The sequence below is a fragment of the Oncorhynchus keta genome, chromosome 14 (genome assembly GCF_023373465.1).
Source record: "Oncorhynchus keta strain PuntledgeMale-10-30-2019 chromosome 14, Oket_V2, whole genome shotgun sequence".
Taxonomy (NCBI): Eukaryota; Metazoa; Chordata; class Actinopteri; order Salmoniformes; family Salmonidae; genus Oncorhynchus; species Oncorhynchus keta.
In genome coordinates, this window is record NC_068434.1 from 13,264,255 (window position 1) to 13,277,595 (window position 13,341).

Sequence of the window (13,341 nt, forward strand, 5' to 3'; positions counted from 1 at the left end):
TCACGGGGAAAAACAGATGCTATTATGTAACCTATGTAAAGTACTCCTAGGGGCTCGTGATATGATTTATGTGATGTCACATGAAAGGTCAGAAGCTGTATACATTTTATAGCAGAAAAAGGTCAATATCCTCAATTAGATTTTAGACATAACTATGACAATAATGACAATTAACTGTTCATTTTCACAGAAACATTAACAGGCTACTAACTCACACTGAACCAAAGAAAAGTTAGGCATTTTTATTCATTTCACATAAATATGCACTGCCAAGCCAGTTTTAGCACATGTTTAGTTGATTTGACATGATAAAGACAATATGCTATTAATTATTTCACATATCAACATTGCATATCAAATCCTCCTATCTCACTGAAATAGCAACGATTAGATTTTGAGCACTTGCATGATAGACATGACATTGATATTTATATATTATCTACACTCAATATTTCTATAAAGTATAGAAAAAATAAATTCAATTTCACTTATTTCTATATAGTTGTTCATGTCGAGGCAAACATTCATGTGTATTTTGACTCAATAACACTCATCTGCAGTGACAGGCAAGTCCATACAGTTATTAAGGACCCTCCCAGGTTAGAGAGCCCAGAGTCTGCTGTGTGAGGCACATTTCAGAGAAGGGAATTAAGTCTGAGGAACTTGGCAGCCTTGAGGAGCACAGCACACTGCCATAACCCGAAAATATGTCTGGAGCCACCTACACCGGTTAATATATCTGGAGCCACCTACACAGGTTAACAAAATACAGATGCTAAAAACACACTGATCCTGGATAAATACAAGAGGCTTGATTGGTGTAGCGACCATGTTGGTTTTCGACAAGAACATTTTGACCAAAGAACACACAATTAGAGGCAAAAAGTCAGTAAAATGAATTCAAATGTTCTGAGATCTTTTGAGAATACAAACCTAGTGAATCAAGCTCAGGGATGGGCAACTTTGATGAGGGGGGTTCCACAAATAATCTGAACTCATCATGAAGGGCTGCAGTGGCTCGCGGGTCTGCATACATACTTCCATACCTCAACATGTAGTCAGAGCTGGCCCTAACCATTTGGGGGCCCTAAGTGAAATGTTTTTTCAAGCAAAACATCTTAGAGGCCCCAGTATTGACAGCGGAGATAATTTGTTTTAGAGTTACATTTTACTCAATTCTACACATTTTGCCATGGGGCAGAGATAAGACTTAGCAATTTAACACATTTCTTGCAATTCTACTCATTTGCCATAGAGAAATATTAGCAGTTTTGAATATGATATCGGATTGAGAACGACTAAGAAAATCAACAGGGGTCCCACTGTCTGTAATTTGACGAGGTTAGATAGTCTAGCCAGCTAATTTACCAATCTTACAAATGTTAGCTGGCATGGGCTAATTCAGTGACCGTCAGTGACTGACAGAAGAGGAAAAACTTCTGATGCACAACCAAATGTAGAAATTTGACCTTGTGTATTCTACTATTCTAACCCTCAACATTAAGTTAAAACCCCAACTGAATTCCACAATTTTTTACTTAAAAATAATATTTTGGGAAATTGATCCGTGGACTTACAAACAAGGGTGCACATCCCCAGTTGCCCATCCCTGATCTAGCAGCTAGAAGTTCAGTATTTTAAAGAACATGGCTCAGAGGAAGGGAAGTCAACACATCAAGCAAAAACAGATCACTGAATCTGGCTCATGTGACACTAAGCAGAATGAGCTCTCTCCCGGCCTGAGCGTCAACTCCGCCAGTTTGCTCTCAATAATTGATGGACCCGATCATTTATTTATTCACCTCTCCCAACCATTTCAGTGGGACTGTGTCCTTTGTGTACCCACTATCGTTTCTATTGCTAAGGTAAGTTGGGGGGGCTGTGCATGGCTTAGGGGCTGTGGTAGTGCTTGGAGGCAGGGGCAGGGCACAGGGGTTTGGCCGTCAGGTGCAGGTGCCTCTCCACGTCCGGTGCAGATGCTGCAGATACTCAAAGGCCCTCTGGCTCACGTTTAGGGCGGGGTGAACTCGCCGCAGGTTGGCCTCTCCTATCAGAGACAGGCCACAGATCCCGAAGTAGGCGTGCAGTGGGTCTGGAACAGACGGGAGAGAGGAGGAAAGTAGGTCAGCCAAGTGACACGCCTCAGCACCTGCCACTTTAAAAGGCACTGTGGCTTTGGTCGCGTTCCAGGTCCATTTCATGTAGTTCCACATCACTGACTGCACAGTTGGACATCAGATTGCTATATCATATGATTTTTAAAACATGTATTTCACCTTTATTTAACCAGTTAATAACACATTCTTATTTACAATGACGGCCTACACCGGCCAAACCCAGACGACGCTGGGCCAATTGTGCGCAGCCCTATGGGACCCCCAATCACAGCCAGTTGTGATACAGCCTGGATTCGAACAAGGGTGTCTGCAGTGCCTTAGACAATCTGCGCCATTCGGGAGCCCAAATTATGTGGTTAGCAAGATATGTTAAACACCTATCCAGGCATTGTGACATATGGCAGGTGTCTGCAATGTAGTCAGCCTGGAACGTGGCCATGGGCTTTTAAATCACATAGAAAACCAGTTCCACACAGCACCTTTAACAACCTTACATTTGCCGTACGTAAAATACCATGCAGTAAATAATAGAGATCATATAACATGCTACCAAAACAGGTTAAAACAGCATACATCAACCCATCACGATGGACTGACTACACGCTTATAAATAAAACAGATCTTGACATGATAATTAGCAGGTTGCCAATACATCTGGCTCTGTGTTCCCAATTACACTGACCAAAAAAATGAACGCAGCATGTAGTGTTGCTCCCATGTTTCATGCGCTGAAATATAAGATCCCAGAAATGTTCCATATGCACATAATGTATATTTTCCTCACATTTTGTGCAGAAATGTGTTTACATCCCTGTTAATTAACATTTCTCCTTTGCCAATATAATCCATCCACCTGACAGGTGTGGCATACCAAGAAGCTGATTAAACAGCTGCACCTTGTGCTGGGGAAAATAAATGGCCACTCTAAAATGTACAGTTTCGTCACACAACACAATGCCTCAGAATTCTCAAGTTGGGATACTGACAGCAGGAATGTCCACCAGAGCTGTTGCCAGAGAATTGAACGTTACATTTCTACACCATAAGCCGCCTCCAACATCGTTTTAGAGAATTTGGCAATACGTCCAACCGGCCTCACAACTGCAGACTACGTGTATGGCATTGTGTGGGCGAGTGATTTGCTGATGTCAACGTTGTGAACAGATTGCCCCATGTTGGCGGTGGGGTTACGGTATGGGCAGGTATAAGCCACAGACAAAACACAAACGCATTTTATAGATGGCAATTTAAATGTACCAAAATACTGTGACGAGATCCAGATGCCCATTGTGTGACCAACAGATGAATATCTGTATTTCCAGTCATGTGAAATCCATATATTAGGGCCTAATTACTTTATTTCAATTAACTGATTTCCTCATACGAACTGTAACTCAGTAAAATCAATTAAATTGTTGCATGTTGCGTTTATATTTTTGTTTAGTATATGTCTTGAGTAGATGGCAACACTTTTCCATACTTTGTCTTTTGATAAGTCTTCTACTCTAAATAACTTGTAATGTGATTTTAAATACTAATCCTAAATTTATCAAGATTTCTCTTTTCTTAGGAACCTATGAATAGGTTGGTACACATTACCTGAGAGAAGAACAGTACATACAGCCAAGTACATGATACTTACGACCTAAATTGCAGTCTTTGTGAGTAATAACAACAACTACAACAGTCAATGGATGCATTGTTGTTGGACTGGCCCTTTAAGGGAGCATAAATAATGCACCATGATCCATCTCCCGTGGGACCCTACTAAAAGCCTTCCAGGCATTGTAAAATATACCATTATTGAATTATAATGAAAAGACAACAGCTTGGAAGCAGACATCCAAATCAATTAAAAAAGCCATTTCAACATGAATTATGACTCAAGGTCCCGTGCAAATGTTTTTAAAATAATTAATGTGTATTTCAATGATGCCGAAGATTTTATTTTTAGTGCTTCTGTGTACAATATCTTTTAACTGCATTTGGACTTTAAAGACAATCAACATACAAACTATGAAATACTACATACACACTGGTGGGACAAAATTATTTTAAAACAACTATTAGACTACACTGTATGCACTCACAATCATTTTGCGTAACAGTTTTGTCTTATTGTTCTCTACATTCTCCTTCTCCATGGCCTGAGAAGCAAACAGTTCCTGTTTTGTGAGGCCTGTTCCTCTGCTGTGTCCTGAGGGCTCGTTCTGGACAATCACCTCATCAATTAGACATCCCAGCCACCTGCGTGTTGGCTTACGGAGAGGTTTCCACTAACAAGGCCAACACTCCCTCCCACCCTCTCCACACCTGCGTGTTGGTTTACGGAGAGGTTTCCACTAACAAGGCCAACACTCCCTCCCACCCTCTCCACACCTGTAACCTTACCTGGGTGACTGTCTGGCCACTTAGCGAAGCCGCCCACCAAACGGTCCTGAGTGGACAAGATGTAGTTCCGGTTCTTCTCGAAATTAGTATACTGAAAGACATCTAGGAGCTGAGAATGGGATAGGTTAGATTTAGGATTATAAGGGTCAAGTGTAGACACAACAAAGTGTGTGAAGGACTGCAATTCTGCTGGGTTTATCACGCTAAACAGTTTCCTGTGTGTATCAAGAATTAAAGAATTGTCAACCACCCAAAGGACATTCAGCCAACTTGACCACTGTGGGAAGCATTGGAGTCCATATGGGCCAGCATCCCCATGGAACGCTTGACACCTTGTAGAATCAATGCGCCGACAAATTGAGTCTGTTCTGAGGGTGGGGGGGAGGGGTGCAACTCAATGTTTTGTACACTCACTGTATGTATCCAGAGCCCATTTCTCAAGACTCAGGTCTATTCCTGACCGTCTCCTGTTCCACTGTTCCATAAACATCGCACAGTGACAGTTGGCTAAACACGCCATCACTGTCTCGATTACTGACACTTTAGTGAGAGCTCCCAGACCGTATGCTAATGCCACCCAGTCCCATTGGATGCATGGCATGCACCTTTCTTGTTATTTATGACATTATGAACAACACCGTTATTGGGGGGGCGAACCATCCGTAACAGCACTGGCACACATTGAACTGCATCACTCCAAAAAGGTTTTTAACATAAGGGGAGTATGGGTTGCTACATGTACATCACAGCATACTACCAACATATTTTATTCATTGACTGGACGCTTCGATACTAAAGCAACATTAATGGACTGTAATGGTACGCTGGTATGTCTGCGGAGGTTCCAGCATAGTTCCTGTTACCTCCAGTGTGGCGCCCACCCAGAAGGAGTAGCACGTGTCGACGGGCTTGTTGGGGCGGCCTTGGAAGCCGTTCTGCTGTCTCATCATGCACCAACGACGTATCCTGTTCAGCTCGCGCTGGCTGAACATCTCCTCTAATTTGCCCATCAGACTCAGGGCTGCAATGGCACAGAACGTGGACCCACCTGGCAGACAGAATGCTTAATGACAGGGTTTATAAGCCACCGGCACAGCCCTACTATCCATCACCCGTTTCCCTTTTCAACTGTCACAACATCAGCATCAGAACCTTCTTATCACTTCCCAACTGCAGAGCTGTAATTGTGGGGGGAGATGCAGAGGCCCGGGGAGCAGCTCTGTGTGGAGGCCATTAACAATGAGGGAGGACCTTGCACTCTGCTGATAGTTAAGAGGAATGCGTGTACCTACCTATTTGAGATAATACGAATAATCAAGCCATTTCCTCCAAATAAATTGTACAGTTTGCATCCAGGGTTGAATAAAATGCTATAATTTCCACTTTTTTTTCTTTTTATTACTTGAGTTGAACTGATAGAAATGCTTTGTGTAACGTGCCATGGTTTCATTACGCAAATCTCTCCCAGCAGTACCTTAGCTAAGCCTGAGGGTTTCCCTGGAATAATAGGGTTTCATTGTCAGGAATTCATTTTGGTATTATTTTCACAAGCATGTGGTAAAATGTCAAAACTCTTAGTGCAAACATATCATAAAAATAAAAAAAATGTATCTCCCCCCCAAAAAACTTTTTAAGCACATTTTCAATTGACTAAATACAACACACAAAATCACAGTCATTTTTTCATCAAACCTAATCAGTGTTTCATATAGAAATACCTTTCATATTAAGTAACTGCCTTTCACAATGCGATGTTCACAATGGCGTGGCCATGTGCTGACCAACCAGCAGGAGTGGGCAGTGGTGGAAATGGCGAGGGCCAGAAATGACATACGGCTGTCTGAAATAAAACACGTCTTTGAGGAGAACGAGGACACCTTTGCCAATGTGGCATCCATCAGCCTACCAACAATCGCCTGCCTTTTGAAGAGGTACCAGGTATCTATGAAAGACATTTACCTGGTGCCTTTTGAGAGAAACAACGACCGGGTGAAACAGCTGTGGGCCGAGTATGTTCAGGTACAGCACTGTATACTGTATTACTGTTACTATTAATGCACATGCTACTTCACAATATCATTCTGGAACTATACTGTAAAATTAACTAACCAAAATATATTTTTAGAGGGTGATTGTGCTTAATGCTGCTGTGAATCATGAATCACAAGTATATCTTTGTTGATGAAGCGGGATTCAACCTGGCCAAATAACGGCTTCGTGGGTCGGAACCTCATCGGCCAACGGGCGACCGTCCAAGTGCCTGGACAACGTGGGGGAAACATCTCCATGAGCGCAGCTATCTCAGAAGATGGTGTGGTAGGACATGATGTGGTAGGACGTCATCTGTGGGACAATGTCAGGTTCCAGCCAGCAGAGGTTCAGGCATGGTTTCGGGCCCATCCATGATTCGTGACCCTATATTTTCAGTCAATAATGTAAGTGTATTGCCTCATGTGAAAACTGTAATCTACTGTAATTTACAGTACTGTAGCATATTCATTTTAGCACTTTTTTGTTTATTTTTACCCGCTTTTTCTCCCCAATTTCGGGATTACGATCTTGTGTCATCGCTGCAACTCCCCGGGTGAGGCGAAGGTTGAGTCATGCGTCCTCCGAAAAATGACCTGCCAAGCCACACTTTTTAACACCAGTTTGTTTAACCCGGAAGACAGCCGCACCGTCACAAGGAGTCGCAAGAGCGCGATGAGCCAAGAAAATCCCCCCCAGCCAAACCCTCCCCTAACTCAGACGATGCTGGGCCAATTGTGCTCTATGGGACTCCCGGTCACGGCCGGTTATGACACAACACTACTAGGCAGTGCTTTAGACTGCTGCGCCACTCGGCAAGCCTAACTTCAGCACTTCTAAGGGCGATTTAAAAACACGTATCTTATAAATTGTTTGCTTCCGGATTAACTAGTAGTTAAAACGACTACATCGAAAATATGCACTACATGATCAAAAGTCGAACTGCTCGTCGAACATCTCGTTCCAAAATCACAGGCATTAATACGAAGTTGGTCCCGCCTTTGCTGCTATAACAGCCTCCACTCTTCTGTGGCATCTGTAGCAGGGCAGACATTTGACCACCTGACCTGTTGGAAAGGTGGCATCCTATGACGGTGCCATGTTGAAAGTCTGATCTCTTCAGTAAGGCCATTCGACTGCCAATGTTTGTCTATGGAGATTGCATGGTTGTGTGCTAGATGTAATACACCTGTCAGCAACGGGTGTGGCTGAAATAGCCAAATCTACAAATTGAAAGGGTTGTTCACGTATATATGTATATATATGTATTTTGGTGATTAAACCAATGTTCTCATTACATTTCAAAATCAACTAACATTTTGAATCAATGGTTGTGTGGTTTACAATCCAAATGAATGCACCATGACAGGTTTTGAATGAAAGACTGGCTGTGTTACAAGTTGTGTGACCAGTTTTGGAGTTTTGTACTAAGAGTTGTGAAAATGTACCACATACTTGGGAAAAATAGTAGCAAAGCGATAAAAAAATGTTTTTAAAAAGGACATTTGTTCTAATATGGTTTTGGACTAATCCCTTTCTAGGACCATAATATCCATCAATCTCAAGTGCTGCACGTCATACTCACCATGCGATTCCAATCCAGCCCCCTGGCCAATGCCATTGTCATACGACTAAGGAAGTAAAAACAACATTCTATTAGACAAACATAGCACCAAAGACCATGTGAGGGATGGATAGCCATCACTGAAATCATGTAATAACTTTCAGATCAAGTGTGGTGTGATAGATGTGATCTATGATGTAAAGAGAGATCAGGAAACAAGCTGCTCAATTAACCACGTGGAGCAATCCATGTCAACAGTGCTGCTTGCATACCGTACAAAACCACACTTCATACACACAATTGATGAGACAGACCAGCTTTGGGGACATTAACAATGAGGAAGTAACAATTTTGAAGGTAGTGAGGTTTACTGGAGCTCCATGCCCCAGGAGATAAAATCCAACCAAATTTGAATGAGTAAGAGGATTAGAGTGCGGTAAAGGCCTTTCCTCCCGTGGGATCATATCCTCTATTTATAGGCATCTGAGAATAACCTCTGAGTGCTCTTAAAAACCAGTCAACAGCATGGTCCAAACACCACAGCTCAGTGTTATCCACTACACCCACCTAAACAGGAATACCGCTGCCTGCCCTGTGGACTGTAGACTGGATTATATCATCTTCTGTTGGATTACAAAGGAACGAAGGGGGGGAAAATCACAGGGGAGGTCACAGGGGAGACCATCACTATCATTAGACCCAGCAGGATCCAGTATGCCTGCTCTCCTAACCCCCGTCTGGCCAGCCCCCTGTGACTTGCAGAGGGGAGAATGAAGACAGGATGGTAACAAAACCCTCAGACATTTTGTTTTGGGGTGAATTCTGTGTGAACTGTTTCTCTCTGAAGTCGTGGACTGTAGAGAGGGTTGTTAAAGTCAGGCTGTTAACAGGTGAGGGCCCTTTGATTCCAATGCACCTTCAAGATGAGCTGTTTGACCTAGACCCACCTCTCTGTCATGTCTATGATACGAGAAATAAACACTGTGTTATACCAATGTTGGTTTAAAACAGTTTTACAATCTAGCAAGTAGATTTGAGTATTTGAGAGTACATTTAGTAGGAAGAGGTCAGCGGTTGAGGATTGAACCCTTCTAGAGAATACTGACAAGGCTCAGGGCCGCAGGACGCTTGATGACAGAGACTAAGTGAAACAGCTGACTTACCATACTTCCCCTGATGTAGTCGATGGCCTTCTTGATGTCCATGCCTGACCAGTCATCGAGCATGTAGCAGATGCATGCTGCGCAGTACACAAACCTCATGTCATTTTCACTTCCCTCTGGGACCGCATAGAAACTGGAATCAGATATCGCGGCAGATGTTAAATTCCTTTTTTTTTCTACTAGTAAGGATGAGGTGTGATGTGTCAAAGTGTTTCACTGGTTAAATCCTCTCAGAACAATACTTTCAAACAAGACGCGTGATCTGTCTGACACAGTGGTCGCCCCCATTGACATGGTTAAACAGGGTCTCCTTTCACATAAAGCACAAAGACCTATAAAGTACCAAAAACTCAGAAGAAGAATACTTGTCCAAGAACAACAGAAATGTGTCATTATGCTCACAACCTAACACTCACCCCTCATTGGGTTGGAAGCATTGGATCAGGCACAGTGCCCCTGGAGCAATTGTGTATGTTAAGTGACTTGCTCAAGACACTACCAGGAAGAAAGAAAAACACTAACTCATTGTTAGTAGATATGGTAAAGACAGAGGAGAGTGATTGGGTGTTTACCTTCCGTCCTCCAGCTGCAGGGCTTTCAGGCCCATCAGACAGGCCTCCTTATTGACACGACTCAGGTCGTCCCCCAGTAGGACCAGGCAGGCCAGGCCAGTGTACGTCATGGCCACATGGCCACTGTCATACGGGTGGGATACTCCTGGGCCCTGGGGAGGCAAATTGATTGAATCAGCTAGTTTATATAGGCTGTGTTACACAGACAGACCAATATTTTTTTTAAACAGTTTTTGGACCAATCAGATCAGCACTAATGTCAATCATTGGGCAAAATACCAGATTGGGGTGCCTGTGTCAACACAGCCAAAGACATTTAAAGGGAAGCATGCTAGCTGATCCCGAAGACTTCCAGTCATTGCACTAACACTAGTTAGAATTGGCTCATGAAACTACCTGTAACTTCCTTCATACTGTACGCATAAATGGTATCCACAAATTAATCTGGCTCTAGGGAAGTAGATAAAGGGCTATATTGCAAAACATTTCAAACTATACCTTTAATGGCAACCACTTAATCAATACGTTGAACAAGGATGTGTTTCAAGATCAATACCTTGGAGGTGCTGTATGGAACTCCAATGTGTGATGACCCTCGAAACCCACAACGTCCTAAATTGGATTCTGGGGGGGCACACAAAATATTTGAATTGGATTTTGTTGTATGAGAAACAATGGTAATGCCAGACGACATAAATATGGAAAGATCACCCGATTAACTCCTTAAATCATACTGCAGTTTAACTATGGCCGTGGTTACACCTAGCATCTTGCTTTTTAAATTATATGAGCAAAAAATATTATTTTATACGATAAGTCAGACAAAATTAAAACAGGCCTATTTATATAATGAATATGAATTTGGAGGGCAGAAATTATTAAATATTAAAGCATTAGAATTCTCACTAAAGGCGTATACTTTCATCCAAACTGATACTCTAGCAGATTAGTAAGAAAGTCTCATCCCATGTTCAAGATGAGCTTTTTTCCCTTTATTCAGATTACAACCTATCACTTTCAGTTATTTTAAAATGAAATCTCCAGAATATCGTTATTTTTAAAACAAGCCATAGAAAGTTGGTTGCCAAATAGTATGGTTAAACTCAAATATACTAATTGATAATAAAAAAAACAATATTCGTATTTATATTTTAAATGGTATAATCTATGTAAATTATATCATAAATAGGACTGGTGAAGTTGTCATACATGCAGCTAACGAAAAATATATGGAAATGTCTGCTCTACTCAAAATGACAACCAACTAATTGCAGCTATTATTCAACCATGCTGGTCATTTATGAACATTTGAACATCTTGGCCACGTTCTGTTATAATCTCCACCCGGCACAGCCAGAAGAGGACTGGCCACCCCACATATGCTCTCTCTAATTCTCTCTTTCTTTCTCTCTCTCGGAGGACCTGAGCCCTAGGACCGTGCCCCAGGACTACCTGACATGATGGCTCCTTGCTGTCCCCAGTCCACCTGACTGTGCTGCTGCTCCAGTTTCAACTGTTCTGCCTTATTATTATTCGACCATGCTGGTCATTTATGAACATTTGAACATCTTGGTCATGTTCTGTTATGATCTCTACCCGGCACAGCCAGAAGAGGACTGGCCACCCCACATAGCCCGGTTCCTCTCTAGGTTTCTTCCTAGGTTTTGGCCTTTCTAGGGAGTTTTTCCTAGCCACCGTGCTTTTACACCTGCATTGTTTGCTGTTTGGGGTTTTAGGCTGGGTTTCTGTACAGCACTTTGAGATATCAGCTGATGTACGAAGGGCTATATAAATACATTTGATTTGATTTGATTTGCAGCATTACCACAAAAATGGAGGCAAGTGGAAGGGGGAGAAAGTAAGGAACTTGTCTGTCAGCTCTGCATTAAAGACCAAATTGGTTAAAGCAAATTGGGATAAATAAAAAAGTATACCAGTTTCATTTAAGGACCATATAGACTGAAAAATAGCTGGGAAAAGATTTGATGTACTGATTCCATGGCACATTTGTTATAACTGATAAACAAAACGATGCTCGATTCAAAACTTTTGAGTTTCTCCAATTAAAAATGATTATACAAAATTCTTGCAACCAATAGAATGTTATATATATATGGGCGGGATACAACCATCCCAGATCTGCAGGATTCACTGAGAAGAGACAGAATCATTAGATCATTTGTTTTGGTACTGTCCATATGCAGCTTGTTTTTGGATGCAGGTTCAGAAATGGCTGAAGAATTGCAACATTTACCTGGAGCTAACTCTGGAAATAGCACTGCTGGGTGATTTAAAAAATCATATTGATCAATAATATAATAACACTTTTAGCAAAAATGTGTATCTGTTGAAACTATGGGAATAGAAATGTTCAGAACTTTTGTGAAACAGCACAGTTGAAAAATTTATTTGGCAAATATTCAGAGATAGATGGGAGGGGTTTAGCTGAAGGATGGGACCTCAAAAACAAACAAAAGATTATTATTGTAAAAAATACTGTCAATATTCTATTTCTTTACAATCTTCTACATTGTAGAATAATAGTGAAGACATCAACACTATGAAATAACACATATGGAATCATGTAGTAACCAAAAAAGTGTTAAACAAATCAAAATATATGAATATATTCTTTAAAAGGAGCCACCCTTTGCCTTGATGACAGCTTTGCACACTCTTGGCTGTCTCTCAACTAGCTTCATGAGTAATCACCTTGAATAAATTTCAATTAGCAGGTGTTCCTTGTTAGAAGTTCATTTGTGGAATTTATTTCCTTCTTATTGAGCCAATCAGTTGTGTCGTGACAAGGTAGGGGAGGTATACAGAAGATACCCCTACTTGGTAAAAGATCAAGTCCATATTATGGCAAGAACATCTCAAATAAGCAAAGAGAAACGACAGTCCATCATTACTTTAAGACATGAAGGTCAGTCAATACGGAACATTTCAAGAACATTGAAAGTTTCTTCAAGAGCAGTCGTAAAAACCATCAAGGGATGAAACTGTCTCTCATGAGGAAAGCCACAGGAAAGGAAGACCCAGAGTTACCTCTGCTGCAGAGAATACGTTCATTAGAATAAACTGCACCTCAGATTGCAGCCAAAAGAAATGCTTCAGAGTTCAAATAACAGACACATCTCAACATCAACTGTTCAGAAGGGACTGTGTGAATCAGGCCTTCATGATCAAATTGCTGCAAAGAAACCACTACTAAAAGACACCAATAATAAGAAGAGACTTGCTTGGGCCAAGAAACACGAGCAATGGACATTAGACCGGTGGAAATATGTCCTTTGGTCTGATGAGTCCAAATTTGAGATTTTTGGTTCCAACTGTCGTGTCTTTGTTAGAGCCAGAGTAGGTGAACGGATGATCTCTGCATATGTGGTTCCCACTGTGAAGCATGGAGAAGGTGTGGTGGTGCTTTGCTGGTGACACGGTCTGTGATTTATTTAGAATTCCAGTGGGACTATAATTTGTTTTCAACAGGACAATGACCCAACACA

The 13,341-nt window shown here is 41.7% G+C and overlaps 1 protein-coding gene across 8 annotated transcripts in view; it reads right to left on the reverse strand.

Annotated features, from left to right (window-relative positions):
- Window positions 1-227: 227 nt before the first annotated feature.
- Window positions 228-13,341, reverse strand: part of pggt1b (protein geranylgeranyltransferase type I, beta subunit) — a 33,816-nt gene continuing 20,702 nt past the window's right edge. For all 8 annotated transcript variants that reach the window (XM_052461120.1, XM_035784846.2, XM_035784847.2 and 5 more), the window contains 7 exons: window positions 10,392-10,459; window positions 9,836-9,987; window positions 9,264-9,396; window positions 8,122-8,167; window positions 5,372-5,556; window positions 4,509-4,617; window positions 228-2,092 (listed from right to left, as the gene is read on the reverse strand). In XM_052461120.1, the coding sequence (XP_052317080.1) occupies window positions 1,944-2,092; window positions 4,509-4,617; window positions 5,372-5,556; window positions 8,122-8,167; window positions 9,264-9,396; window positions 9,836-9,987; window positions 10,392-10,459 (842 nt within the window). In that variant the 3' untranslated portion in view covers window positions 228-1,943. The remainder of the gene's footprint in view (window positions 2,093-4,508; window positions 4,618-5,371; window positions 5,557-8,121; window positions 8,168-9,263; window positions 9,397-9,835; window positions 9,988-10,391; window positions 10,460-13,341) is intronic.